The sequence below is a fragment of the Coprinopsis cinerea genome, assembly GCF_000182895.1.
Source record: "Coprinopsis cinerea okayama7#130 chromosome 4 map unlocalized cont3.4, whole genome shotgun sequence".
NCBI classification, from domain to species: Eukaryota; Fungi; Basidiomycota; class Agaricomycetes; order Agaricales; family Psathyrellaceae; genus Coprinopsis; species Coprinopsis cinerea.
Genome location: NW_003307541.1, coordinates 2,468,470 through 2,495,594, shown reverse-complemented (window position 1 = coordinate 2,495,594; position 27,125 = coordinate 2,468,470). Strand labels below are relative to the sequence as shown.

General features: G+C 49.9%; 9 protein-coding genes across 9 annotated transcripts; 5 read left to right on the top strand and 4 right to left on the bottom strand.

Annotated features, from left to right (window-relative positions):
* Positions 1-5,654: 5,654 nt before the first annotated feature.
* CC1G_07563 (hypothetical protein) lies at positions 5,655-7,223 on the bottom strand (the record flags this gene model as incomplete). Its single annotated transcript, XM_001836428.2, has 1 exon — positions 5,655-7,223. One exon carries the CDS (start codon positions 7,221-7,223, stop codon positions 5,655-5,657), a length of 1,569 nt encoding a protein of 522 aa, XP_001836480.2.
* A 513-nt stretch (positions 7,224-7,736) lies between these two features.
* CC1G_07562 (hypothetical protein) lies at positions 7,737-8,256 on the bottom strand (the record flags this gene model as incomplete). The annotated part of the gene is made up of 3 exons (XM_001836427.1): positions 7,737-7,878; positions 7,942-8,114; positions 8,176-8,256. 3 exons carry the CDS (start codon positions 8,254-8,256, stop codon positions 7,737-7,739), a joined length of 396 nt encoding a protein of 131 aa, XP_001836479.1.
* Positions 8,257-8,970: 714 nt separating this feature from the next.
* On the top strand, positions 8,971-10,503 carry CC1G_14441 (exo-beta-1,3-glucanase; the record flags this gene model as incomplete). Its single annotated transcript, XM_002911398.1, has 8 exons — positions 8,971-9,065; positions 9,116-9,137; positions 9,190-9,312; positions 9,363-9,418; positions 9,471-9,918; positions 9,976-10,029; positions 10,079-10,371; positions 10,425-10,503. 8 exons carry the CDS (start codon positions 8,971-8,973, stop codon positions 10,501-10,503), a joined length of 1,170 nt encoding a protein of 389 aa, XP_002911444.1.
* A 954-nt stretch (positions 10,504-11,457) lies between these two features.
* Positions 11,458-11,996, top strand: CC1G_14440 (hypothetical protein; the record flags this gene model as incomplete). The annotated part of the gene is made up of 2 exons (XM_002911397.1): positions 11,458-11,694; positions 11,763-11,996. 2 exons carry the CDS (start codon positions 11,458-11,460, stop codon positions 11,994-11,996), a joined length of 471 nt encoding a protein of 156 aa, XP_002911443.1.
* A 1,613-nt stretch (positions 11,997-13,609) lies between these two features.
* Positions 13,610-14,428, top strand: CC1G_07560 (hypothetical protein; the record flags this gene model as incomplete). The annotated part of the gene is made up of 2 exons (XM_001836425.2): positions 13,610-13,738; positions 13,826-14,428. The coding sequence occupies 2 exons, from the start codon at positions 13,610-13,612 to the stop codon at positions 14,426-14,428; spliced, it is 732 nt and encodes a 243-aa protein (XP_001836477.2).
* A 2,183-nt stretch (positions 14,429-16,611) lies between these two features.
* Positions 16,612-17,262, top strand: CC1G_07559 (hypothetical protein; the record flags this gene model as incomplete). Its single annotated transcript, XM_001836424.2, has 1 exon — positions 16,612-17,262. The coding sequence occupies one exon, from the start codon at positions 16,612-16,614 to the stop codon at positions 17,260-17,262; it is 651 nt and encodes a 216-aa protein (XP_001836476.2).
* Positions 17,263-18,234: 972 nt separating this feature from the next.
* Positions 18,235-20,244, bottom strand: CC1G_07558 (hypothetical protein; the record flags this gene model as incomplete). Its single annotated transcript, XM_001836423.2, has 4 exons — positions 18,235-18,269; positions 18,362-19,093; positions 19,380-19,920; positions 20,209-20,244. The coding sequence occupies 4 exons, from the start codon at positions 20,242-20,244 to the stop codon at positions 18,235-18,237; spliced, it is 1,344 nt and encodes a 447-aa protein (XP_001836475.2).
* A 1,021-nt stretch (positions 20,245-21,265) lies between these two features.
* Positions 21,266-22,028, bottom strand: CC1G_07557 (hypothetical protein; the record flags this gene model as incomplete). The annotated part of the gene is made up of 3 exons (XM_001836422.2): positions 21,266-21,632; positions 21,708-21,850; positions 21,906-22,028. 3 exons carry the CDS (start codon positions 22,026-22,028, stop codon positions 21,266-21,268), a joined length of 633 nt encoding a protein of 210 aa, XP_001836474.2.
* A 478-nt stretch (positions 22,029-22,506) lies between these two features.
* Positions 22,507-23,979, top strand: CC1G_07556 (hypothetical protein; the record flags this gene model as incomplete). Its single annotated transcript, XM_001836421.1, has 7 exons — positions 22,507-22,583; positions 22,636-22,728; positions 22,794-23,063; positions 23,122-23,214; positions 23,270-23,371; positions 23,423-23,796; positions 23,852-23,979. The coding sequence occupies 7 exons, from the start codon at positions 22,507-22,509 to the stop codon at positions 23,977-23,979; spliced, it is 1,137 nt and encodes a 378-aa protein (XP_001836473.1).
* Between the last annotated feature and the right edge of the window lie 3,146 nt (positions 23,980-27,125).

Here is a 27,125-nt window from a genome sequence, read left to right as displayed (position 1 = left end):
TGAACGGGGTTCGGGCCAGTCCTGGATGACTTGGACCTTCTCAGACGACATGGTGAGCCCGTCGGGGGACAGAATGTACCCGAGATACTCAACGCGATCGACATGGAATTCGCACTTCTTTGGGGAAGCGAAAAGACCATGTTTGCGAAGTCGACGGAGTACCTCCTTGACGTGCTGACGATGCTGAGTGATATCGTCCGAGAACACGAGGATGTCGTCGAGGTAGACGAATGACTGAGACGTCCGTCATGTCTGCGAAGATGTCGTTCATGAAGCGCTGGAAAGCCGATGGTGCGTTAGTGAGGCCAAAAGGCATCACCAACCACTCGAAAGACCCATAACGAGTACGAAAAGCTGTCTTCCACTCATCCCCATCCGCGATGCGCACAAGGTGGTACGCGTGCTTGAGGTCGATCTTGGAGTAGATCTTAGCACGCGCCGGGGCCGCAAGAAGGTCCGAAATGAGAGGTAACGGATAGCGATCCTTCTTTGAGATGCGGTTGAGAGCCCGATAATCCACACAGAGGCGAAGGGAACCATCCTTCTTCTTGACGAAGAGAATGGGTGCACCAAGCGGGGAGTTCGACGAGCGAATGAAACCTGCGCGCAAATTCTCGTCCAAGAACTCGCGTAGCGCTGTGGTTTCCGCCGGGGAGAGGGAGTAAAGCCGACTCGGAGGAAGGGGCTGTGACTCATCCAGATCAATGCGCAAATCATAGGGGCGATGTGGCGCAAGCGAATAAGCCATTCGCGTTACTGAAGACGTCAGCGAATTCGTGATACTCTTCTGGAACGTTGGAGAGATCTGGAGTGTTGTCGCGGCTGGTTGAAGCAGCACAAGCCCGAGAGACGTTGTCCGATGAAGAAATGGAAAGTGAAAAGGCCTGCGAACCACTCATGCGAACAGCCCGGCGGTAAGCAGAGGCGTTCACAAAAGCGATTGGCACAGGGTTAGAAGTAAAAAGAAGAGAAAGAAGGAGAGGGGATCGACGACGACGAGTCTTGAGGCGAATCTTGAGGTAAGGGAACAATCGGTTCCCGCGGGGATAAATTGTCGGAGTCGAGTGAGTCGAAGTCGATAGGGGGAGAAGAAACGAGAGGACAGGTCGATGAAGGGACCACGGATGGTTTGGACGGAAGGCTGGATGATGAAACGGAGGTCTCGACGTTTGCTGCGACGAGTGAGCTCAAGGAGGAGGGGTTATCGGCCGATTCGAACGAAAGTATCTGACCACGACGCCAGTCAATCAACGGATTGTAACGGCGGAGCCAGTTGTGTCCTAGAACCAGGGGATACGGAGCATCCAGCTTGGTGATGAAGCACTTGAGATAGAACTCATCACCGGACGGAAAGCGGAGGATGATGTCCGCGGCGGACGTGAGCCATGTACGAACTGATCCATCGAGGAGTTTGAGTGGTACTGGCGGAATTTCATAAAATTGCAGAGAAGGATGTGAATGTACAAAATCAGAGTCGAGAAAACAGTCCGTACAACCCGAATCCACCAGGGAGTTGAGGTCGATAGGCGAAGAAGTCGTCGAAGAGAGAATGGAGACCGAGAACGAGAGAGCATGAGGGTCGGAAAGAGCTGCAGCGTTAAGTCGGACCTCAGGCACTCCTGCTGTGAGGCTGCAGTCGACTGGAGGAGGCGAGGTCAGAGGACTGCTCAAGCTTTTCCCGCAGACGAGTCAGTGGCAGGCTGACCGGCGGAAGCGAAGCGAGCACGATGACGGGTTTTGGGGCAGTCAAACGCCTTATGCTCTGCGCTGCCGCACACCATACAAAGGTTCTCTTTCATACGGCGGGCACGCTCCTCAGGCTTGAGCTTCCCGTTAGCATCAAGCTTGTCGGCGTAGGGACGAGGAGGGGCAGAGGACGACGAGGGTGTCGACGAAGAAGGCGTAGACGAGGTAGACGAGGTCTTGTTCGACTTTCCTTTGGCAGAGGAAGAGGTCGACGAAGACGAGGGGTTCCCGGCGGACTGAGACGAAGACTTGGTAGACGATGAGTTGTTGGAGGAAGTCGACGCCGGGGTGGCTAGAGAGCCAGACGAGAGAGAAGGAGTGGACGATGAACCCTTGCCAGAGAGCTTGGCTTGGAGTGCCTTGAGGAGAGCCTGGTCACGACGAATCTCCTCTTGGCGTTCGTGCCAACGTTCGTCCATGTCGAAGACGACGTTTTGCAACTCCAAGAGCGAAGAGGGGCGAGCACGCTTGGCCAGCTCGTTCTTGATACGATCTGAGAGGCCGGCGTACCCTTGGAACGTAAGGGAGCTTCGTTCCAGGTGATGCGTGCTGTTAGCTCGTTGAAGTCGAGGGTGTATTGGTAGGCACGACCAGTCATCGTTAACGCGCGAATTTTACGTTCAGCGTCACCGACGGGGTTCTTGGGTCCGAAAACGAGAGTGAGCTCCTCGATGAAGAGGTCCAGATCATCGAACCAAGGTAACGTCGCGTCCGTGGTACGAGCAACGTTGATGCGAGACGCGAAGTACGTGTACGCCTTGCCCTTGAGGTACGAGAGGGCAGTGGCCACAGCGTCCTTTGGGTGCCTTGAAAGGGTATGCTTGTAAGCGCCCCAAGGTAGACCCGTGAGCTGGGCGATGAAGGACGTCCAAGTAGTTCGGGATCGGAACCATCGAAGGGATCGGGAGCGCGAAGTTCGAGGGGGCACTGGCGGATTGGGATTCGAGTTTTTCGAGGGCTTTGGCGAGAGTGCGAGAACTGTCACGCTGGCCATCGATGAGGTGCTCGAGGATGCGTCGAAGGACTCCATTGAAGTCGTCTTCGGGTTCCTCTTGCCCTTGGTTGCCTGAATCACCACCCGGCGGTCCTCCAGGAGGGCCACCAGATCCACCACCACCACCATGAGGGGGAGGGTCACCACCACCGTTGCCAGACGGCGGGGGACCACCAGAGCCACCACCTGAGGGGCCACCACCACCACCTCCACCGCCCAGAGGGTCCGGCGGATCGCCAGGAGGTGTGCGTGGGGAGCCAAAAGGTAGGGGGTCTTCGTCTCCTTTGCCAGAGGAGGGTAGACCGTCACGAAGAGGGTTGGGAGCTCGACCTGAGGACCCGCCGGGGTTGCCAAACCCGGAGGTTGAGGTGCGAACTCCACCAAACGCACTAGTGGTCAGACCACCAGGGAAACCGAGGTGAGAGGCCACGAACTCTTCTTCACGACCGTCGTTGGACATATCGCGTCGAATGGTAGGTTGGCCAAGGAACGAGGTTGGAGGTTGCCAAATCGCAGTAGCTGCTACGGCGGGAGATGTCGCGTTCGAGACGTAGAAGGGGTCGATGAGAGACTCGTGTCGAGAGTGAGAGAGGGGTCGACCGAGCGTAGAGGCAGAAGGAGGAGGGCGAGGACGGCGTAGGTTGTAAGGATTGCCCCTGTTCTGTCATAAGTGTAGACGAGGAACGACGTGACGAAGTCGTATCCGGGAATCTACTGTCAGGGTCGGATACAGAGAGAGAGAGAGAGATGGACGTAGGAGGGAGGAGGTTAGCCTTGGTCTCACGTTATAAGAACGTGTACCCTTCGTCACGGCTCCAGAGGCTGGCTAGGCCGAAGGACCAGACGGAAACGCCTTCCGGCGGAGCGACGAGAGTGAAGGACGACTGGAGCTAAGGCTCAACGGTCGAAGGCGATGAGAGAAAGAGTTTTACTGAGGAACTTAGACTAAGAGATTCGATGCGTATGAACCTAGTCGAGATTCCCGGATGAGGTACCTACTACAAATTGAGATAGTACTTATAGTAAATACCGGCGGGGAATCTACGGGCGAATCGAGACGAAATGACGAAGTCCAAGAGGGAAAGAACAAGTCGAGAACTAGAACAAGAAAGACGAAATCGTACACAAGAAAATCTAGAGTACTCGAGAACGACTACAACTACCAATCGTAACCCGGCGGATAAAATCCAAGCAAGAACGTTCGTACGAAAGAGTCATCTGAGCGAACTAGAAATCAAGTGTCGAGAAATAGAAGCAAGAAAGAATAATGGCACGGCGGAATAAGAAATAGAAGAATGACAGAATAAGACGTACTTCGAATACACAATAACAAGAACCCGTTTGACAGCTCGCCAAGCGCGCGTCTAAAGTCCCACAGGATTATCCGGCGGATCCCGAGAGTTCCGGCACAGCCGCGAGGCCGCGCGCGCGCGCCAGTCGTGACCTTTCCCACGCTCCGCGAACGTCGCGCGTCAAAGTCAAAAGAGGAACCGGCGGGCTGAAATGAAGTGGGTATAACAAATAAAATGTATAAGAGAAAATATAAATAATAATATCGAATGGTGTTTGAGGGTGAAGGTAGAGTGTAGTTATACGTATCGAGACCCGGCGGTTGCACGAGCCCTGACACAAATCCGTGGCACGAGCGATACGAGACGCCCAACGACTGGAGGCCTTCCAACGAAGAAGTGGAGGTTCGGGCAACCTCAAAGACGGAACAGCCTCGGACAACGACGTAGAATCTCTCCAGCCTATCACATTCGACATCCGTATCGTATTCAAGCATTCGTTTAAAGGCCTCACCTATTCCTTGAAGCAGGGGAAACCCCCCGCACTGAGCTCCATAGTGAAGGACATGGGTCACCCATGGCTCACTCAGGTCTGACCCTCACCCATACCCACCAAAACCCATACCCATGAGTGTGGGTGTGGGTTTATGTGGGTTTATGTGGGTGTGGGTGTGGGTCTGAAACCCATGGGTTTTGGAAGCATGGGTAGAGTGGAATTGTGAGTGATTGGAGTACAAATAGATATTGGACATAAATATTTAACTTAATAGAGTAGATAGCATCAATACAAGAGCAATTGAGGTCAAAATAGTTGCATACAGAAGCATTTTTCCCATTGGCACTTGAGACTCCAGTAACCCGTGGGTCAGGTGGGTTAGGTGTGGGTGCCGCAGAAGTGACCCACACCCACACCCACCTGACCCATACCCACCAACCCACAGGGTCAGCCCAACCCATGTCCTTCACTAGAGCTCCAAGGAGCTCTCGGACGCGCTTGCCCGGGGTCAAGAAAGTCACCCTCGAATTCCTAGCCCAGCGAGGAGAAATTCAACGTGGAAACTACAAACGCGAGTTACTCGCGTGCTTAACCATCTTCCCTGGGACGGAGAAGTTGGAAGTCTTAACCCCCAACTCAGCGACCCCTATTGAAGCCCTCGAAGAATCTCAGTTCCAAAGCTTGAAGTTCCATTGTCCCTCCCTCGTTTCTGTTTCTGTACGCTGAAGTCGGTTACAATCTCATACGTACTTATCCAGACGACAAGGCCAGTATGTATTCATTAAAGAAGTTTTGCCATACAGTTACTTTTTCATCCCCGACTAAATACTCCATAGCAATCAGCACGTACTACGTGCTCCCGTGAGGCATATGTTCCGAGGCCTGTCAGGACTCGGGTTTCTTTTGCGCGGGATTCGAAGGCGCCAAGACGCGACGCTCGCAAGCCACGTGATGTTTGCCGAGGTCCCAAGTTCGATCCCCCTCAACACCTTTCCTTTTTGTCGATTATGGTTCTTGTTTTATTTTTGTACCCTGGGGTCCTGGCAGGCCTCGGTAAATTGCCGTTTAACGGCCCGCATCCCGCTAGTATATATTATGTTATGATCCAATAAGTACATATGTACGGTCATTAATGCCCTCCCAGCCGATTCCACAGTGTCTGGGCAACCGCAACAGCAACAGCCTGAGGTTGGACTGGCGGAACGACCTTGGATGGGCGGGGGGCCACGGAAATGTTCGCCTTCCTGGGTACTGCTGACTCCTCCCACGGATTCTCGAGTAAGCTTCCTGCTGTCGGAAATAGCTCCCAAGGTTTGAGGGTTCTATCTACTACCTTGGACTGGTCTTTCAACCTGGCTTGGACCTTCGCAGCCTTTGCTTCCACCGCCGCTCTCATGACATGTGCCTTCTGAGCCTCCTGTAAAGTCCTAGCCTTCTCCTCCGCCTCCTCCGCCTTCTCTGCTACCTCAGCTGCAACCCTAGCCTTCTCCGCCTCTGCTGAAGCCCTCGCAGCCCTGACATTCTCCTCCACCTCAGCTGCAACCCTAGCCTTCTCCTCCACCTCTACGACCCAAGACTTTTCTTCTGCCTCCCTCGCATTCTCCTCCGCAGCTACGGCAGCGCTTGTCTCCGCTTCCAACCTCGCCCTCTCTTTCACCCGCTTCGTCTTCTGACCCTCATCCTCAGGCCCAACTTCCGCTTCGTTCGCCTTTTCAGCTTCTGGCTCTGTCGCCTGTTGCCGCTTTTTCCTCCTTTTCATCCCCACTGGTTTCGTCTCCTCTCTTGCTGTCGCTTTTTGGACATGGGCCGGTTCGTTGACTAATGTTGGTTTTGGTGTCTCGATTAGTGGTTTTTCCTGGGTCACCAATTCCTCGGCTGCTGTATGTTCTTGCACTGGTGTCGGCTCTTCGACTGCTGTGGGTTGGATAGGCTGGATAGCTGACAGGGGTGGCTCCTCAACTGTCGTGGGTTTGTCGACTGACATGGACTCCTCCAGCGCTGGTTTCTCTACTGACGCCGGCTCATCGACTGACGCTGGATTCTTGGTTGGCGATGGTTTCTCGACTGATACCGGCTCCTTGATTGGCGCTGGATCCTCAACTGACGGGGGGTCCTTGATTGGCGCTGGATCCTCAACTGACGGGGACTCCTCGATTGGCGCTGGCTCCTTAACTGACGGGGGTTCTCGGACATGCGGATGGTCCTCAACCGGTGCCGGCTGCTCCGCTGGTATTGGTTCTTGGACTGGAATTGGGACCTGTGCTATTCTCTCCCCCTCGACTCGTGTTTGTTCCATGCACCCCTCCTCCGAGACTCCTTCCTCCACTTCTGGGCATACACCGACTCCTTCAGCCGCGTCGTTAACCGAGGGCGCCGTCGCCATATTTCTGGCATCCACCTCCTCTGACACCGTCCCTTCGAGCGGAATTGGGGCTTCTTCAATAGCGACGGCCCTCTCCTCGTCGATAGATTTCATTTCTGCGGCACTCGCCTCCTGCAGGGCCCTTGCCTCCGCCTCTAGCCTCCGCCTTTCCGCTCTGGTGAGATGCCGGTGTTCAGCTTCACGGACTCTCTGGAGCTCGCTCCTGAATGTCTTCTCGATATCTTGCTGGATGGACGAGCTCTCTGAGACTGGCTTCTTGAGATTCTCTACAATGATACCGCAGAGGAGAATGGCGGTTTCCTTGGCAGGGTCCATCTTTGCTGCATCCTCGATGGATATGGGGTCGTGTTTCTCGACAATCGCGGTATAGCTGGATAGTAGCCAAGAGGATATATTGTACTCCTTCGCGAGACATATTCGCTCAATAAGGCATAACACGAGTACGGGTACAGACGGGTATACCCGCGGGTATATCCGTGGGAAAACCCGTCTGTACCTGTACCCGCAGATACAGGTATGAATTTAGGACTTTTGCCGCAGGTACAGGTATACCCACGGGTATTTGAAGCATGATAACTATGGAAAATAATGTATTGAATATCATAAAATCTATTGAAAGGGTATTCTGGCAACGGGTAACCCGTGGGTATACCCATGGGTACCTGCGGGTACCTGTCTCAAACGGGTTTTTGGTGACCCACAGGCAAAAACCCGCGGGTACGGGTACCCGTTTGAACAAATACCCGTGGATACGGGTATTGCTCTTGAACATCACAGGTACCCGCCAAACGGGTGCGGGTATACCCGTACCCGTACTCGTGTTATGCCTTATCGCTCAATGATTCCAATGTCGGCATCGGTGAGTTGGATGATAGCTTCCATGCGTAAGTCGTTGAAGAACCACTCGGTAGAGAGCTTCAACACAGAGATCCACTCCGCGTCAGAAAGCTCAAGCGTCCCAGTTCGCTGTCTAGATGGGCAAAGCCTCCAATAAATATGGCAAAACCAATCAGTTACAACCACATGCTCTTACCGAGGATAAAACGCCTTGAGGAAATTTCGAAAGTCCACCAAGCCGACGTCGAGTGGGATACGACTTTGCACGTCGTGTTCGTCATCGCCATCGGTAATTTGGTATCGCTCACAGAAGACGTCTGAGTCCTCTACAAAACGGTACTTTGGGACACAAAACAAATGGCTTTCAACCTAGGCCACGAGAGCATTGTCAATCGTTGTGAGCCGTACACGATAAGAGACTGCAACTCACTATAAAGGTCAAGAAATACCAGTGGTAATCGTGGTCGCGAACGTAAAGCTGCATCTCCTTGGAAGGGGGCACTTGGAGCATAGTGCAGGTTGCTGGTTGAAGAGCAGGGAATGGGTGGCAGCCTTCAATTCACATACGCGACTCTTGTAACGTGTTCAGCCTTGAGCTTGAGGGCTGACACCCACAACATCAATGAATCGATACGTCATTCCGAGCTGAGTTGTTGAAGGGACTGATATTGTCAAGACCAGGTCAAGTCAGAATCCAAGAGCAGAGCGCCGCGACGCGCGGGGATAATGTTTGTTTCCAAAGCTGAAGGCAATTAATGCAAACAAGTCGCGAATCTTTTGGCCGTCATCGCGTTCCTTCGACCTCATCGTTCTCGACGACACCAGATTGCCTTGGGTCTCAGGTCAGTCGATGAGGCTTGAAACTGTGACAGGGCATGAAGACTTTTATGGATCTCCGCACCGATGCCTCATGGCATTTGAGAAGCTCGATTAGCTCCAAGGTCCACCTGATGTTCGTTATGATGTTATATTTGCTTCAACGAGTCTCCGCTGCAAAGCCTTGCTCTCTCCCTTCAATCTACCGGTGCTTGGCAGTCGCTTTAAGATGCGACTAGGTATTTTGGCAACAAATTTCTGTCTATTGGGCTATCTTCAAGGTCTCTGGGTGCTTGCAGAAGGTCAACGGTGCCGGCTACGCCTTCATCGACAAACGAATGGACCTGCGGCGCTGAACCCACCTTCACCTTCAAACGCGCCGGGAGAAGATGGTCAACCGATGCCAACCATGGAAGTGCTCCCAGCGCCTTCAAGCACCGATGCACCAGAGGTCCAATTGCCCGCTTTCGAATACGGAAGAGATAAAATCCGAGCAGTCAATCTGTATGTCTATGTGGTTGGCTTTTTATGCAGTGATATTAACTTCAATCCAGGGGAGGATGGCTCGTTCTAGAGGTACTGAAACTCCGCGCCTTTCCCCTCCGGATCACAGCTAAACCACTCGTAGCCTTGGATAACACCCAGCTTCTTTGAAAGGACGAACAATACGGACGTCATAGACGAGTATACACTTGGGGCTCTTGTTGACCGTGCTGCTGCATTGGAAATGCTGACACAACATTGGGAAACGGTGTGTCTCCCTCTTTCTCTCTGTTTGTCCGCCTAAGTTCCGCTTTCTAGTGGATAACGGAAGACGACTTTATCGCCATTCGTGCGGCAGGCCTTACCCATGTTCGGTGAGTCGCCATCATTTCCCCTGTTACCCACCTTGCTCATGGAGTCACTCAGGATACCCCTCGGTTTCTGGTCCGTTCCCCTCACGCAAGACGACGTTCGCACTTCAGTTTCGTCCGACCCATACATTCCAGGCGCGTGGCCGTACTTCCTTCGTGGCCTCACCTGGGCACGCAAACACGGCGTGCGAGTCATTGTCGATCTGCACGGTGCTCCAGGCTCACAGAACGGCTATGACAACTCCGGACAACGGACCTCCGGTCCTCAATGGGCTCTCCAACCGCACTTTGTGACGCATACCGTCGACGTTGTGCGCTTCATTGCGGCGAATGTTGGCGGGTTAATCGATGTACTAGAACTCCTAAACGAACCCGCGGGCTTTAGAGGAGATGATTGGGCCGCAGTGATACGAGAGTTTTGGATAGAAGGGTATGATGCTGTTAGGGATGCGGCTGGGGAGGACATTCATGTTATGATTGGGGATGCGTTTCTGGGAGTTGAGGTACATCGTCTAGATCCCCTTCCCGGCTGAACAATCGCTGATGCCCTGTATCCATAGTCATGGACTGATTTCCTGACACCTCCAAGAGGACATGGAGTTTTGATGGACTTCGTGCGTACATCGTTCTCTGTTCATTCCCTCCATGCTGACCCTTTCACAGCACGAATACCAAATATTCAGTCACGGAGAGCTGGAACGATCACCACAAGAACATATCGACTTTGCGTGCGGATATATCGACCGATTGTCTAGCTTTGCGTCGTCGAACCTATGGACAGTCGTTGGTGAATGGTCGAACGCGATAACCGATTGCGCTCGCTGGTTAAATGGAAGAGGAGTTGGTGCTCGGTGGGATGGCACCTGGTACGACACAGACCAATATCACGACACCTGCGAGGGGTACACCGGGAGCTACCATAACTTCTCGGAAGAGTACATGGCATTTCTTAGAAGGTAAGTGTCGACATCCCTGTTGCTATCTACGCCTGGTTACCACTCGTTCTTAGGTATTGGGAGGTTCAAGTCGAGATCGGAGAAAGCGTCCAAGGCTGGGTGTTTTGGACATGGAAGGTGTGTCTATCTTAAGGCTGTACGCGGGTGCAGGTTGTACACAGGTGCCTGTGACCCGACCTGCCAAGAAACCCATGGGTATGTGACCTGTGGATCCAGGTAACCTGTAGCTGAAATACCTGCAAGGGTGCAGGTATCACTTTTAGCCCCACAGGTACCTGTGGGTAGGTACCCGCCAGCCTGTTTGTGACAGTGTCCAGCATAATACTGCTTCAAAACTGCTCAGAATTGAACCTAATCCCTGTATATCATAGTAGAGAATAAATGCACTTATTAATTATTATTAATTGAGATCCACAGTCAAGGATCATTGAGGTGATTGACTTCTAACTGATCCCTTTAGCAGGTACCTACAGGTTTACCTTTGGGTACCTGTAGGACCTGTGCCCAACAGGTACCCATGGGTAGGACCCGCAGGTAACAGGTACCTGTTGGAAAATACCTGTGAGGGTGCAGGTATGGATTTTGGGGGCATGGGTACCTGTGTCAAGGGTGCGGGTACCCGTACAGGTGCACCCGCGTCCAGCCTTAGTCTATCTTGTACCTTTTTCTCCCACTTGTCTGATATGTCACGTATCAACAGGCTGAGAATGCGGACGAATGGAGTTACCAGAGGGGGTTGGAAGGGGGTTGGATACCACAGGACCCTGCAGATCGTATGTACCCTGACATATGTTCTGGATCATGAATACAACCATTGTTATCTATGCAAGACGTAGACCACATCCTCCACGGTTAACCCCCATCAGGTGCATCTTTAAATCGCCACAGACTCCGTTGTCAAGCCCTTTCTTTTTTGGGATACAACCTCCAAAGAACAAGGACAATCTGCCAGTTATATGCCGAAGTTCCTAACCCGTGACTTTGTGTGGGCGCTAGGATTGATTCTCATAAAGGTTCGAAATGACAGTGAATGGGAAAGTTCGAGGCTGTTCTTTGAATCTGTTCATCCCTGCCCTTCACAGCGCTATGGCTGGAAGGGATAACAACTCCGGTATGCGATCGGTTCCATCAACACCACCACCGACCTTGGTTGGTCTGTCGTCATTGCACTCTGGTGCGGGTCCCTTCCAGGCCCCCTCCTTGCCCTCCACTGCTCCGACATCGCTCACAGACTTGTCGTCCCCACCAGCCTATCCCGGTGATAGGAACACCAGCCCTTTTCGCACCCACCCGGTGTACTCACTGGAAGTCTTGAACATTGAGGTGAGCACTGCTTGTAAACCCTTCCTTTGCAGGAAATCCGTGTTCTGACCATTGTCGTATTTCTATAGGTAGAGGGCGTTCTTCTGCAGCTTCCAAAAGTGCCGTTCCTGGAGTACTCGGATACATTCGCTGAGCAGCATGGAATCCAAACCGGCGGCGGTAACAACCAAAAACCTGTCAAGCTCGACGTCGGACTCGAAGAGTTTGAAAGCTTTTTGAGCGCTTTCCTCTCTAGGTCCGTGTACCTTTGCCCGACCTTCACTGTCGCGTCGCTGACCCAATCGTTGATGTACACTAACTGATCAAAAAGAATGTCCCACGGGTTTGGCGCCCATCTTTTCACGTCGCCATGTTCATAGCTAGTCTTTATCGTGACCAAATAACATAACATTCAAACTATAGATGTATTAATGACCGTATTCTGTGCTGGAAAAACCTGGAGGAGAATGACGAAGAAATGGCTCTGGTAGCCATCAACCATGATGTGGCACCTGTGATGGTTGCGCGCCAAATTAAAGTGACATCACAATGGACACCTAATTTCTCAACCACCACTGCACCTATCATCTTCGCGCTTTAAAGCGCGATTCTTTGCTATTTCTACTACCAATATGGCGCCCTGGACGACCCCAACAAAGAAGGCCAAGATCTGTACAATGAAGAAACAAGGAGCCAGCAATGATGCTATCCGAGCTGCTTTAGGCGACCGTAGCAACCTCACCAACCGCAGCATTAATCACATCTTCAAGAGATATGGCGGAAAAGAGAATTATTACGATGTGGGCCATTCGACAGGGCGTCCCAGGAAGCTCTCAGACCGCGACCGATCTGCCAGTAATGCATCCGACCTCTCGCGCAAATACTTCCCGCAAGTCTCGACTCAAACCATGCGACGTGCACTACGTCAACAGGGTCTAGAGTCCCACCACAAAGCAACAGTCCCATTTATCAGCACCGAGAACCAGAAGAAACGCCTCAACTATGCCAACAATCATTCAGAATGGACCACAGAGAATTGGAACGCTGTTCTCTTCTCAGATGAGTCAATTTTCCGGGTTTTTGGGTCAGATGGTATAGAGTGGTGCTGGAGGAGGCCTAACGAGGGATTAGACCCACGGTTTACGAAGAAGAAAGTCAAGCATGGAGGAGGGAAGGTCACGGTATGGGGAATGATCACCCCGTATGGTGTTGGACGTCTCGTGCGCATTGAAGGAAACATGAATGCGCCCCTGTACTGCGAAATATTGGAGGATGACTTCCTTGGAACACTCTCCGACCTCGGGCTCCGCGCGAAAGATTATTATTTCCAACAAGACAATGATCCGAAGCACACGGCCAAGATGACCCAGACATGGTTCCGGAATCACAACATCGATGTACTCGATTGGCCACCCAGCAGCCCGGATCTCAATATCATCGAGAATCTGTGGGACTATCTCGAACATATGGTTCGGTCTAGGGACCATTTACCGACCTCGGAGGACGAGTTGTGGGAGGCTTTACAGGAGGAATGGTATAGTATTCCCCAATCATATATCGAGAGACTCTACGTGTCTCTTCCGCAGAGAATTCGGGATGTAAAGGCTGCAAGGGGTGGCAATACACGCTACTAATTGAAATTTCCACTTGTGTTGTTTCTATCTTACAATTGAGCATTTTTTCGTAAAGTACCACCAGGGAATGATGGCCAGTGCTCGTCTACCTGTTAAGATCATCCAATTTCGACGTGCCTAGCGATCCATTTCCCACCAAATTACCACAATACCTGTACAACTATTTGAAAAATGTTATCCCAAAATTTAAAGACTATCGGACAATTTTATATTGAGCTATGGAACTTGCAACATGAAAGAGTGGACGCGAAACCCGTGGGACATTCTTTTTGATCAGTTAGTGTAGGCCAACTGTTTTCGACATGAAACCCCGCCTTGACAAAGATGCATGGATTTCCGTTCTGAAGCTGTCAACCCAGTGGAGATTCAACGATGTTCGCAAGTTGGCAATTCGGGCGTTGACACCTTTGCTTGTGGACCCGGTGGAGCTCGTATGCCTGGCCAAGCAATACCACATTCACGACTGGCTCCTTTCGGGCTACGCCTCTTTAGTCGAGTGAGAGGAAATCATCTCACAGGACGAGGCAGCAAAGTTGGGTATCGACATTGCTTTCAAGTTGACCAATATCATCATTAATCACTTGCGAGATATGATGCCGGCGAAGCCCGTACCGCCTTCTCGAGACATTCCGCCTCCAATCGCAGTAGTTCTGGGGGATATGCCTGTACGATGGACCCCGCCCCCGGCAATGATCCACGTCCAACCACCTTCAATCGCTTCCCGAAGTCCATCTCCAGTGTCACGACCGTTTCCACCTGAACCCCAAACTCCACCGCCTGTCCTCCATAGGACGATATTATCATCTTTCGAATCTGACTTTGCGGACCTCAGCGCTTGGCAACAACAGTTCCTGACGCGGGAGGAACGGGCAGAGAGGGAACGGGTCAAGAAGGAGAGGATTGAACGCGAGGCCGAAGAGCGCAGGTTGAAGGAATTGAAAGAAGCAAAGAGGGCACGCCTTGCGGAACTCCAGCGGATGGAAGGCGAATCGCAGCTAAGGAAAGAAGAGGAGGAGCAGCTTAGGAAGGAACTCGAGGAACTCGAGCAGCCCAAGATCGACGACGACGATGATTGGAGTGCATTGCTACGGCCTACTGGGAGGAAGAAAAAGAAAAGGTAGGCTGGAGGCACCGATTCAAGGATGTCATTGACGTCTCAAGGTCTAGTCCTGGAATGTATCACCCCTATCCACTTACGTCTTAATCGTTTGGACCAATGGCGCTGTTCCGCACCTTAATGTCCTCCGACTCCGACTCATTTCCTCCCTCGACGATCTTCCCGAGGAATTCGAAACCGCTCGCTAGGGGTACAAGAGGATTGAGGGACGGATTGGAGAGATATATGTATTCAATCTCACTAGTCCTCTCCCGTGCTATCCTCAGGACCCGTTGAATTGCTTGCTACAGTTGGTGGGATAAAAGGCAAGGGACGGTGTGCGTAAAAGCATTCCTCCGGGGTGGTGACTTTACTCTAACATACGCCCGCGAAAGCGACTGTGACAATGGACTAGGTCGCTGAGCAGTGTCCTCGGACACGGGGTACCACCAAAAAAAAGAAAAAAAAAAAAAAAAGGCAAGGGAAAATGGCGAGGTCACTTGGACATTGATCTTCCCAAAGCATATTATGTATCGACTCGTTGTCTCGATTCGTCAAGAGTCTACTAACGAGCTCGTGGTTGGCATGCGCGGAGAGAGAACGCGGGTCACTGACGCCTGAATCACAAAGTTCATGATTCATAAGGTAGGGCCAGTGAGCGATCCAGGTACATCACGTGACATGCGTGACACCCCCCACATTTTGGCGGAGGGCGATAAAACTTGAATAGCGCTCGCAAAACCGAGTGTAAGGGGGCGAGAGTCGGCAGAATCATAGATCAACAAACTTCGAAGGTGGCTGCGCGGCCAGAATCTTGCTTTTTGTCCCATACCCCGAGTTAAGGCCGGGATCGCTCCCTTTGTCCATGAGGGCCAGTCACGGGTGCCACAACTTGAATAGCGCCTGCAGTTCCCCTTGAAATATTCTATATCATGACTTACAACGTTCTCCATGTCGATACACAGAACTCTGTGCGGCCGGATTCCTCAGATTTTCCTTGCAGCAGTCATAAGAGTCCAGTGTTTTTTGGCCTTTACCTCCCCGGAATCATCCCGGCCAGTGTCTTAAACAAGAAGACCGTTTTTCCACACCAGAAACCTTTTTCACTAATAGACCATGTATTATATCCTCATTCCCTTCAATTAGGTTGCCCCATGGACCCTCACAGTATCTGAAGAACGTCGAGGAGGCATTGGAGGAGGAGATAATGCTGTGAAAGGCACAGGCGGGGCGTTTCACCAACAATTCTTCTACTTTCGCACTCAGATGGAAGCCGAAAGGTCTTGAATCAATCCTGAATTGAAATAACCCCTCCTTGAGGCTTTTATTTCAACAAAAACGCACACTGTTACGAGGATTTGCGCAGCAAATGTTCGTTCCTATAGCGCAATTTTGCGCCTTTTTGGTGGTTTTGATGCCAAGTAATTGAGCTCCCACGGTCATGTTATTATCACGTTTGTTTGTCAATGTGTCTTGAGTCCTTCTGTAGCGGGCTCTGGTGACGCGTTGTTTGTTCGGGCGTCTCATTGATATTGTATTTCCTTTTGAGGTTGTATGGTTTCGTTTTCTTTTGTCTTGACCTTCTGCTTCGTATTGTCCTTTTTACGTCTTTATTCCTCTTTTTCTTTTACGCTGGTGTTCCAGCGCCATCGTGGCGGTTGTTTGCTTTTGGATGGCCTTTCTCCGCTCCCTCTGCGCAACCCTTCGTTCTCTTTGGTTTACGTCCTTATCTGTCGTACATACTTTTTCTCTCCTAGTGGACAAGCGACTATCAATGGGTTTAAAACTAAAAGCAAAAAAAAAAAAAAGGTGGTCGTTTTCTCTTTGTGCCTGTCTATTTATAACGCTCTCATATAACATTTTAGGATTGGTAATGGCTTTCATGCCCGTGCTGTAGTTTCTATTTTTGACCGACGCAGCCTCTCCTTCTTCTTCTGACTCCGACCGTCGAGAAGGCTCACACGTCGTTACGTGAATAGTCTCGAGCTTCTTGCTCTTGTATCTGTCTCTAAAACCGTGACGCTGGCATGATGGCTTCGCGTAAAAGAGTGAAGGTTTGTCCTTTTTTTGTTTTTTTCTTTGCTGGCTTTGTCAAAGCTTGAACGTGGCTAGTACGAACATTCTCCCAGGTCGTCAATTGATTCCTTGCAATACATCGAAACCGCGTCCGTTTGTGCGTGTTTTCTTATCCACCAGTTCAAGTCGCCCATGTCCATGCCTGAGGACTCGTCACCTTCGAAAACCCTCGTCAACTTCATCGCCACCCTAATTCGTCGCGCAGCTTTGGATCCCAGCATTCCCTATGCTGCCCTGCTTCTTCTCCAGCGGCTGAAGCAACGATATCCGACTGCCCGCGCAACAGGACATCGGCTCTACTTCGCGGCATTTATGCTCGCCTCGAAGATTCTGTCCGACACCGAATGGACTGTCCGGTCGTGGCGATATTCAGCACAGTGGTCCTTTTCTCGTGCTTTGGTCCTCGAAATGGAGAGGGAGCTGTGCCAATGTCTTGATTGGGACCTCAATTTCGATTTCGACACCTTGTCTACCTTCCATCTGGTGGTACGCCGCATTTACAGCAGAGATCGACACACCTATCCGGTCTATTCCCTCCTCAAGCTTTCACGGCGAACGGACCCTGTCGCTAGTCGGCGTGGATCGCCGAAATCTGCGGAGTCGGAGTCCCTCCCTTCCCCTTGCATCGAGTCGTCTGCCGTCACAACGTCGTCAGTTGCTGGTAGTAGTGATTGGCGGCTAGATCGATCGCATACGGACTCGCCATCTTACTTTGCAGACGACGAGAGCTCCGACGTTGACGATAGCTCTTCGGTCAGGGACGCAAATGCACGTATTTCGTGATTGTTCGTCGCTTCTCGTGTATGCTTGACATTTCTTTTCGAGCTGTTTATTGTGGTACATGTATTCTCCTGTTTTTCAGTGATCTTTCATTCGTTTTGCAGAGCTTTTCATTCAACTTTCGCTTTGGTTTTTTGAAATCTGGTCCGACCCATGCTTCCCTCCCCCTTTTTTTAAAAAAATTGTTTCTTGCATTGATTCTTCGTTTTGCTTTCCATATAGTTACTGTTTTTATCTTCTATTCAGACTATTCTTGATTTCGCCTTTACTCACGTATCATTTCTTAGTTGATTCTATTTCCTGTCGCCTTCCTTATTCTTTTTTTTGCTTCCTGCCTTATTCTTGTGTCTCCCCTTCCCTTCTTTGTGTTTCGCGCCTGTTATTACTGAAACTCGTTCTTTTCCCTTCCGCTTTTCCGGTTACTGTTACCTGCTTATTTGTCTTTTATTCACGTATTCTCTCTATCCTCTGCTTCCTGTACTGTATTCCTTGTTGTCCGTTTGTCGCTATTTATCTACCTGCGTCCCGAGTCGGATAAAAAGCCCCTATCATACCGCGATCCGTATGTATCCTTGTTCGCCATTACCTTTTCAATTTATGGTGGTTCGCGATAATGCTGAGCGGATGCAACGAGCGTTGGATATAGTCCCGTCACTAGCCCTATTGAAGTTTCAATACGGAGATTCTGGTGCTCGCACATTCGCTTATGAGAATTTACTTGGCGCTTTCTGCCTGTAACAATCGTTCGTCCGGTGACGAGAATATACACTTCATGCTATACATTTCATGCAGGTGGGTTCTCAAATGCGCGGTCGGAAAAACGAAGATTGCAAGGTCGATTCATGTTTACATTTGAATAAGGTAGGTATGTACACTTGTATTAGGGTGCCTTTCAAGAAAATATGTACAACAGCTCCCTTTTATTGCTTTTGCGGGCGTGGACCGATATGGATCCTTTTCATCTTCTTGTGAAGCTCACCGACCCCGCTCTTTTCCTGGTTTCCACAAGTCTGTCGGATGTGACCATCAGTCTGCTATTTGTGAAGTCGATGAATGACCTTAGCGCCTCGTCGTATACTTGAGTCTTGAACTGGAGACTCACCAATCATTTGTGTGTTGCACTGATAAAGTGGTTTGTTGGCATTCAGGTCGTAAGGGAAAGGGTGGTTGCCACATATATCGTGACATCGGAGCCTCCATAGAGAAAGCGGGCGTGGCCATCTGACGGGTTTAATTGCTTTGTCTATTCTGTCGGGGGGTCGGAGTCTAGTGCGCAGTACTTGATTGTCGTGGGAGGACCTGATCGTGAACATACAGTCGATGTGGTATCCGCAAGTCGAATGGGATGTGACTGGGTGGAAGGTGTCGTGGTCCCAGATGATAAAACCGTGTCGGGCGTAGTGCTCGTTTTCCGCTATAATTTCGTGTCCGAAGTAGTCGTAATTGGAAATGCCTTCTAACCTCAAGGTGTATCTGGGGTACAACATAATTGCATCTTTACCGTCAGTACCAACCATGAATGCCGTGTTTGGGAGTTCAGTGACCGACACCATAGGATCCGAGAATTTTGACGTGATGAGGTAGCACTTCAGCCCGCCCGTTTTCTTCCAGATTTCCACTCCGTGTACTGTGGTTCCGAACTCGGGGTAAATCGCCTTTGCCCGGTACGGGCTGGTGTCCATTAGTACTCTCTGGGCGTCGTCGGCGACAAACTTGTCTTCTATAAGCATAGAATGAATTTCCTTCTTTGCCTTTTGGTTGTTGGGAATAAAGATGTGTAGACCTGTATTGGATTCCAGGCCTGGGAACCATATTCCGAGCATATCGGGACCGGCTATAATGCACCTGAATCGGTCTATCGCGTGTAGAAGTCGATTTGGGTCCAAAAAACCCCTACTGGCACAAAGCCTGGTGGTGTTGTGTCTGAGCCAGGTAGCCACGGCTTGCCGAAAGTGCCAGCATGTACTAGCTAGTACTAGGAGGTGGGCGGGGTTCATGTTGATCATGATTCTTTCCAGTATGTCGTAAGGTATTTTCGTCACGAGCTTACTTTCCCTTTCTGCCACTGCCCAGTCATCAGTACACGTGAATCGCGATAGCTCTAAGAGTCGGGCACCCACCGTGGATTTGGTTACATATGTGGCATAACCCATGGATTTTGGTACATTTGTGACATTTTGTCCATCGGAAGTGCAGGTTGGGATAGCGCGGTACTTTGTGTCGGTAGTTGCTCGCCGGTGCTACTGCCAAGGATCGATTGAGGTCAAAGCTCGTGCTCTGATTCAGGACTGTTTGGGGAGACTGGTTATTAAAAATTCGCGTTTCCTCGTTGTTTGACGAGCTTTGAGCATGAGAATTTATTATAGGCGCAGGCGGTTCCAGCGTGGTTGCTGGTGCTGTGTCGACGTTATTGGGTTGGTTTGGAATCTCTCCGGGTTCTAATGCACTCCCTGCTGAATCAACAGAGGCGGCATTATCTTCCTCAGGTTCGAGTTCGGCCTCCTGATTAACGTCGACGTCCCCTCGAGCGCTGTCGTGGTCGGTTCGGATCGAGGCAGATGGTGTGTCGTGTACGCTGCAGTTTTCCGTTGCTCTCACAAGAACGCGAAGGAGGTTGCGGTTAGTGGGTACAGTGATGTTAGGGGGTTCGTCCATCATTTCCTGTTTAAGTAGAATCAGCCGCTGAACTTGAGATAACGAGTGAAGTCCCCGTTGGGTTGCACCTGTGTGGCAGGCTATTAAACCAATATAGATGGCACTACTGCCGTGTGTCGAGGAGTGCGAGTGCAAGAAATTGGATGGTTGTTGGTCGGTAGGGAAGGGTTCTATGCAAGCGTTCTCGTTTAAGCCTTAGTTGGAGCCTGGACTCTGGAGGGGAATCTGAGCGTGTTGTACTCGTTCTTTCGAGCTCATTATTTATACCTCTCCTGATGACCGCGGTCCGCGTACCGTCTTTGTCATTTCTTTTTTTTTTTTTTTTTCCATTATAATGATGCACTATCGTTGTGGCGTGTTATTTCTGACTCACCTCGTATTCCTTGACTCGAATACTGGACCTGGTACTGACCAAATCGGACTATACCGCGTGCCTGACTTACATACTAAGTGCAATCTATCGAAGATCTATTGCTTTTATTGGATCGCAATCTGGTACTTTTATTATTGCTGGTAGCCCACCACGTTTGGGTCTACTCATTCTCAATCTTTCGCTACTGCCTGCACATAGTCTACCTTTGTCCCCCCGCGGCTCCTACATACCTGGTAATCAGATTTGGTGCAAAGTCGTACTTCACTATCCGTACATTTCTTGACGTGTTTCCTGTGAGGTCCTGACTGTTATTACAGTGTCTAATTTTCGTCGGCACTTTCGGTACGTTCATGGAGTTCCCCGTCTTCCCATTACATTCCAATATGGCAATATCTCCTGCTTTCCCTGGAAGTATGGTCGATTTAGATCGCGCTCAGACGGTTCGTGACTCAGGCGCTCTATTCGGTAGATCTGATCTTTGCACAGAAGATCTCTTTCCGGATATGGTTGTGTTACTTTCCTAAATGGTGTTCACGAGCGCTTATTATATTTTACATGCATATCTATGGTGTTAACCGAGCTCCTGTCGTTCAGTCCAACCTCATTCGAGACATCGCAGTTTCGCTTGTGTCTATCTCGTCATCGATATCGTATAGAGCAGGTCGCTTGAGTGATTGCATTGGCGGATTTGCTTTAATTCGGTTTCGCATCCTCAGTATACATGCTTTCTGTTGTGATATCAACATCTATGTCGTAATTTGAAGAGGATCACACTTACTTCGCGTGTTCCCTGGTCAATAAGCACCAACGCCTTGAGAACCAGGCGTATTTTGAAGGTGTCTTTTCCGGTTGGATAGCATCTCGCAGTAAGGGCGCATTCCACTATGTCCCCTACCTTGAAGGCCGTGGGTGAAACATTTCTGTACCTTGTTCCGGATAAAGGGTGAGCTGAAATTTACGCAGCAAACGAAAATCTTCTTACTGGTACTGCTTGGAGTTGTCCGCAGGTACACGCTCTATATAATCTACGTGGTTGTCTTGGGTATGGATATAGTTTCCTCCTCCCATTTGCTTCAAGACGTCACATGGATCTACAGATTCGTGGAACGGAACGGCGATTTCCCCGGCTGAATAGCTGATGTTGGTAAAGTACCGATTGACAATGTCGAACCCTATGCCCTTGTCGTCTGTAGGAGGATTCCAATCGTCCAGACGTCCGTCCGCAATGAAGTCGCCGTATTTTATATACATCGCCTCCATGGAATCTACGAAGCTTTGGAACGAAGGTGCCCCAAAACCGAATAGGGTGACTTGTTGTCGCAAGTACTTTTTAGCTCTGTTGCTCCTGTTACTGGTCGATAATATATTAGCTTCCTTCCAATCCCTCATATGCTACATGGAAAGGCGGAATACTACTCACGCGTTGCGCCCAACGGGAGGAAGATCTTTGGACTGTAGAATGCCTTGCATTCGGAATACGATTTCCGTCGGCTCTTCTGATATGATCTCGTATAGCTTCCAACATTCCGGACGTAAAATCCTTTTCACGGAGGCGGCTTTAATCTATACAAGGGGCAGTCAGATCTTGGCGAACAGTGACGTGCTTTGAGTGACATACTTTTCCTACTGTTAGCTGGTAATGTTTTGTCTTCTCGTTTGTGCTGCTTTCGTGAATTATCTCTTGTAATTTAGCAGCTGCTTCGTCTTTATCGTAGAATTCGTCGATATCATATCCGCTCATAGTCGGTCGGTATACCGCTTTCTGTCTGCTTCTGTTCGCCCTTTTATCCTCTGATTCCATAACCCACGTGACTTAGAATTTCCATCGGTCCAATAGGCGTACATTGTATATTACGACTGGCAGATCCCCGCGCTGTAATATGTGACTCGTCATTTCTTCGTTACTTGCTGCGGGCTCTTGTGGAATGACTCGGATGACAGCTTTTGACTCGTATATGACAGTTTTTGAGCTAGTCTCCGTTCTTGCACATGACATCCATTGCCTATTATAGTTAAGAAACTTCCTCCATCGACTTCGCCCTACTCATTTCCCCTTCTTGTTTCCCTTGAAGTTGGGACCTGCTGCTGCGCTTTATTTCATTTGCTGCGAATTGACTCATTTTGCTCCCTCCTGTTCTTTGTCATCCTCCCTCCTTTGTCTTAAAACATCGCGGTCTGGTCCATCCTCCCTGGCTCAGTACCTCCGGTCGACTACCAGCATGTCGTCCAGAGCCACCAGGTCTTCAGCGAAGAAAAACGAGCAGGCGCAGGCCGCGTCAACCAGCGAATCGCCTAAGTAAGCCAGTTGGGAGGATGTGCCATGAATCGTGTGCTGATACCCGCTGTAGACAAGAACAGAAGTCTTCGTTGCCTTCTCCAAAGACCAGGAAACGTGCCCGCGAGGCGACGGATAGCCCGACGCCCAACAAGAAGACTAAGGGGTCGGTATCTTTGTACTCTCTATATACGCGCTCTCCGGAAGTTTCTAATAATGTTTACCTTGCAGTCAAAAGACGCCTGATACCAAGGAGCTTACCGAGGATGTAAAAAGCGTTGACGACACGCAGGACGATGAAGACGACATTCCCCTTAGTCGGCTTAAGCTACCCGAAGACAAAGGGAAGCAGAAAGCTATCGAGTACAAGGACCCAGCCAACGAGCCTGCAAAATCAGAGGACTTCGAAGAAACAGGCGAAGAGTTCGAGGATCCATTCAGTCAACTGGTTACGGAGGATTCGAGTAATGATATATACGATAGTTTTACCGTCGACAGAAGGTGTGTGCTATTGAATTCCGTTTTGTTTGTATTGTCGTCGCGTGCTTACTTTTCCTAGTGCTCTTCCCGATACATGCCCTATGCTTTTGGACGAAGTTCGTGATCCCTTCCTTGTTCGACGCAACTTGTATAACGGAGTCGTTCCTGTCAGGTGCGTGCGCCTCTTCGTCTCAATGTTTTATTTGTTGTAACAACTGCATCCTTAGAGAGGGGTCTATCAAGACTTGGAAAACCACGGGGGATGATCCTACACCCCTTATGTCTGTGAATGCGTGGCAGAGAATCATGCCTAAGAATTTTAACTTGGAGTATGCATATTCATCTCGTCGTAACTCTGTTCTAACGTACACTCTCCTCAGCCTCCTTGTTCAATGCCTGACCTTTTTCGTCAGCGGGGAGTATTATAACCCCAGTTTTGCAGATGTTACCGAGTTCGTGGTCCGTTCGATTGTTATTTATCGGTACAATTTTACCCGCTACGAGCTTCATCGCCCCAAGGTCGGCATTGTAGCTGGCGTGTCGGTAATTGGTGTCGTCGAATCCAAGCTCCGTGCTTCTGTCGACACACGTTTCATAAGTGGAATAATGAATAGGGGGCATTGGGAGCGGTGGAATGGCTTTTACGCTACGGCTTTTAATCACGACAATCTCCAAGGGCAAGTCGTCGGTACCAAAATACAGTTCCAGACCAAGTCCCGATTCGAAGGTGGTAGTTCGGAGAGTAAAGGAGGCGGTAAGCATTAGAAATCTTTCAACGACTACAACAGTGCTGACGCCTTTATGAATAGCAGCTTTTCACCAGACCGATAATCCCTTTCATGACATTCAGGACAGCAAGTACAAAAGTCCTGTGAAGCAGAAGAACAGCGTCAGGAGGATGGCGCCGTATAATTACGATGAAGACGGTAGGATCTAATCGTATTCTTGCTCCTACTGAGTCTAACTGTTCGAGCTCTAGTTCCGATTTACGATGCTAGAACCATCGTCTTCAATCCCAATACCGACTTACCCCGACTCGCGTCGATCTTGCCAAAATGGAATGGTGAAGTACCGATGCGAAGCTGTTGCCTGGTCGCATACACCACATCCTGGTTTGAGAGAAATGGTGTTCCTAAAATAACTTTCAATGTGCTTTGGGTCGTCGTTCTTGGTGTTCCTGCTACTCATAATTCGAATCCTAACATACGAAAATAGATAAAGCCACTTTATGCAGTTACACTTTCTTGATCTTTCCCATCCTTTACTTTTATTCACTCTGTCCTTTAACTTCCGTTTATTCTTTCCTTCCGCCTCTTTCCCCCTTCTCTCGCTCTCCGTACTTCCGTACTGTCTATTTTTGAATGGTTCTTCATAATCGTTTACCATTTCACGTTCAGTACATAGGGTTACTATAGAGAATTACATATTCAGTACGTAGTGTTAAAATAGAGTATAGGTATCAAGGAACTGTCTTGTTGTATCACCAAACTTTGCAGAGTTCGCCCGTAAAATCCATGCATGCTTGATTCGAATTCATCAGCACCATCGCTTTGCGTTTCCTGCTTCTATTGCGTTGCACCGAAAGTAAATACCTTGCGACGGAGCCACTCGCCTTTTAGCAGGTTGGTGATTTTCGCTTCGTTGTCCTCGCAGTTATTGGCACCCGTACCCTTTTAGTGCCCTTCCGAAAACCTGACCCTTACCGATATAGACGACGTAGAAGAAAGGTGTGATCCATGGCATACACTTCTATTCCTTTCTTTCAGTACGAGAGTTGTCCTGTTCGAAAATCCTACTCTGATTTATATCATGGTATCCTAGAGTCGTATTCTCAAATTCTTGCCAAAAAATTGTGGATAGGAAACGAGACAAGACGACTCTGGCACAGCATCCTTCCCTCGGGTACTTGGTTGTTTAGGGCAGGCTCGGGGAACCTTTGGCCGAAATTCCCACGTGCCTCAAACGCGCCCCTACTTGATAAGATAATACATACTGTGATGTTAGATTAGATCTGTGTGAGTCAAACCGCTCGCTCTGTTCCACCTGCTTAAAACTTTCGTCAATATCTCGTCAAAAGCTGTTTTCGCTGTTATTGTCCAACTACTATTTTGCTTCGGTTCAACAACCAATTCAGCTCGCTGTATTTCGGTCGTGCAATCATACTCGACTAATAACAATGAGTTCGTTACTGCCAACCAACACTCTCGTCGACGCGCAGCATGCCAACAGTACTTGTGTTGGCCACGATTTGCAGCATACATGGTCCGAGAAACTCTCCTTGCACTTCTCAGGGAATATGTGTTGTCGCCTGCTTCCAGCAGCTGAACTGTTTTCGTCGCTGTGTACGGCAGGTGAACCTCAGCATCAATTGCCAGCCAATTGTTTTCAGCCATCGTCGTCGGCGTATGTCTCAACTCCTTCGACCACTGCATCTATGTTCTTTCCGCTCAGCAGTACTAGTGATGATCAGCATGCCGTATCAAGTCGTCTTGGTGGTGGTTATATCGCGAAACGTCATTTCTTGTATTCGGAACTACAGAATCACCCTGTGGTATCATCCAAACAGTCCGGTGTGCAACCTGACGACACGTACGAGTTTGTGGATCTTGTACCTGTTATGCCGTGCCTCGAAACTGTCTCCAAAGATGGCGACAAACTCGCTGCCAACATCCCTCTTTCATTAATAGCTCCTTGCATGTCTCTGATTGCCTTACGATCCGTAATGCATAATCATAACATCAGATTTTATGCAAGAGACAGTAAGTCCACTCTCGAGCAACATCTATCAACTCACGTGTGTTCTCTTAACCAGTGTCGAGTCGAACTGGCTTTGTTCCACCGAATTCGGCGCGTGCCTTCCCATCTTATCAACGGCCCATCGGAACCGTTTCCTTTTCCCCCTCCCCCTCCTTCTTCTCGTCTTGTGGAGGATATCGTCCGCGGGTTCTGCAACGATTCTCGCCCGTTGTCGATTGAAGAGGATGGATGTGCATGCTGCGGGCAACTTACACCTCTTACGCATCTGGTACCCCTAGACGAGACTGATCTCGATTTACAGTGCCTGGTATCGTCGACCATCATGCGAAATGAGAGATTAACATCCAACGATCCTGTTGGTCCAGTTGAGGGCCCTGTACTCGATCGAAGGTGTCGCAGCTTGTGCGTCACATGTAAATCTGTTATCCAGCGGGGTAAGAGACCAAAGTACGCACTTGCTAATGGTTTCTGGTTAGGAGAAGTCCCGGATGTACTCAAGAAACTTACTTTTGCAGAGCAGATGCTTGTCACTCGAGTCCGCCATAACCGCTGTCTGGTGCGTGTAGCCTCTGGACGAGCCAAGCTGATTGCTAATGCTATTATGTTTGCCACTCCGATTGTAAAGGTATATCATCGATTGCCGCCTAGCGTTGAGGAGTTAGACGAGGTCCTAGCCGTCATATTTATCGGATCGCATGCGCCCACAGACGCGGAGTTCAAACGAACTCCTATGTTGGTAAGAAGAAACGCAGTCGCAAACGCGTTGGAGTGGCTGAAATTGAATCATGTGAACTACGCTGATCTTGATATTTCTAAAGAAAATCTAGACAGGTACCCGTTGAATGGAATACCCGTGGTCGTGGACTATCGAAAAATTGACGAAGACAAAGATCCAACTGCGTTGCTTCCTTCTCAGATGAGCAAGCACGAAACGGAAGTGAACGTGGCCACCGATGAAGGTATTTGCCCTTTCATAGTAAGCGGTATAACTGGCACTGAATACACAGATCTTTCTATAAAAGCTCTGAAAGCTAAAGCACTTGAACACCTCGTTTCCGGAGGGAAAATGCTGGGAGTCGGAAAGACTGAAGAGCCGATGAGCATGTACAAAAATCCAACGTTGTACCCTCAGATGTTCCCCTGGTTGTTTCCTTATGGCATGGGAGGGATAGGTAAAGGAACGCTGAAAGGGAGAGTGTCCGAACTAGATCACAAAAGGTGGCTTCTGATGTACTGGGATAAACGGTTTCAAACTGATGTATACTTCCCTATGATCGCATTCAATCACGAACAGCTCAAGTCAAACGCCACGAGCAGCCATCTTAT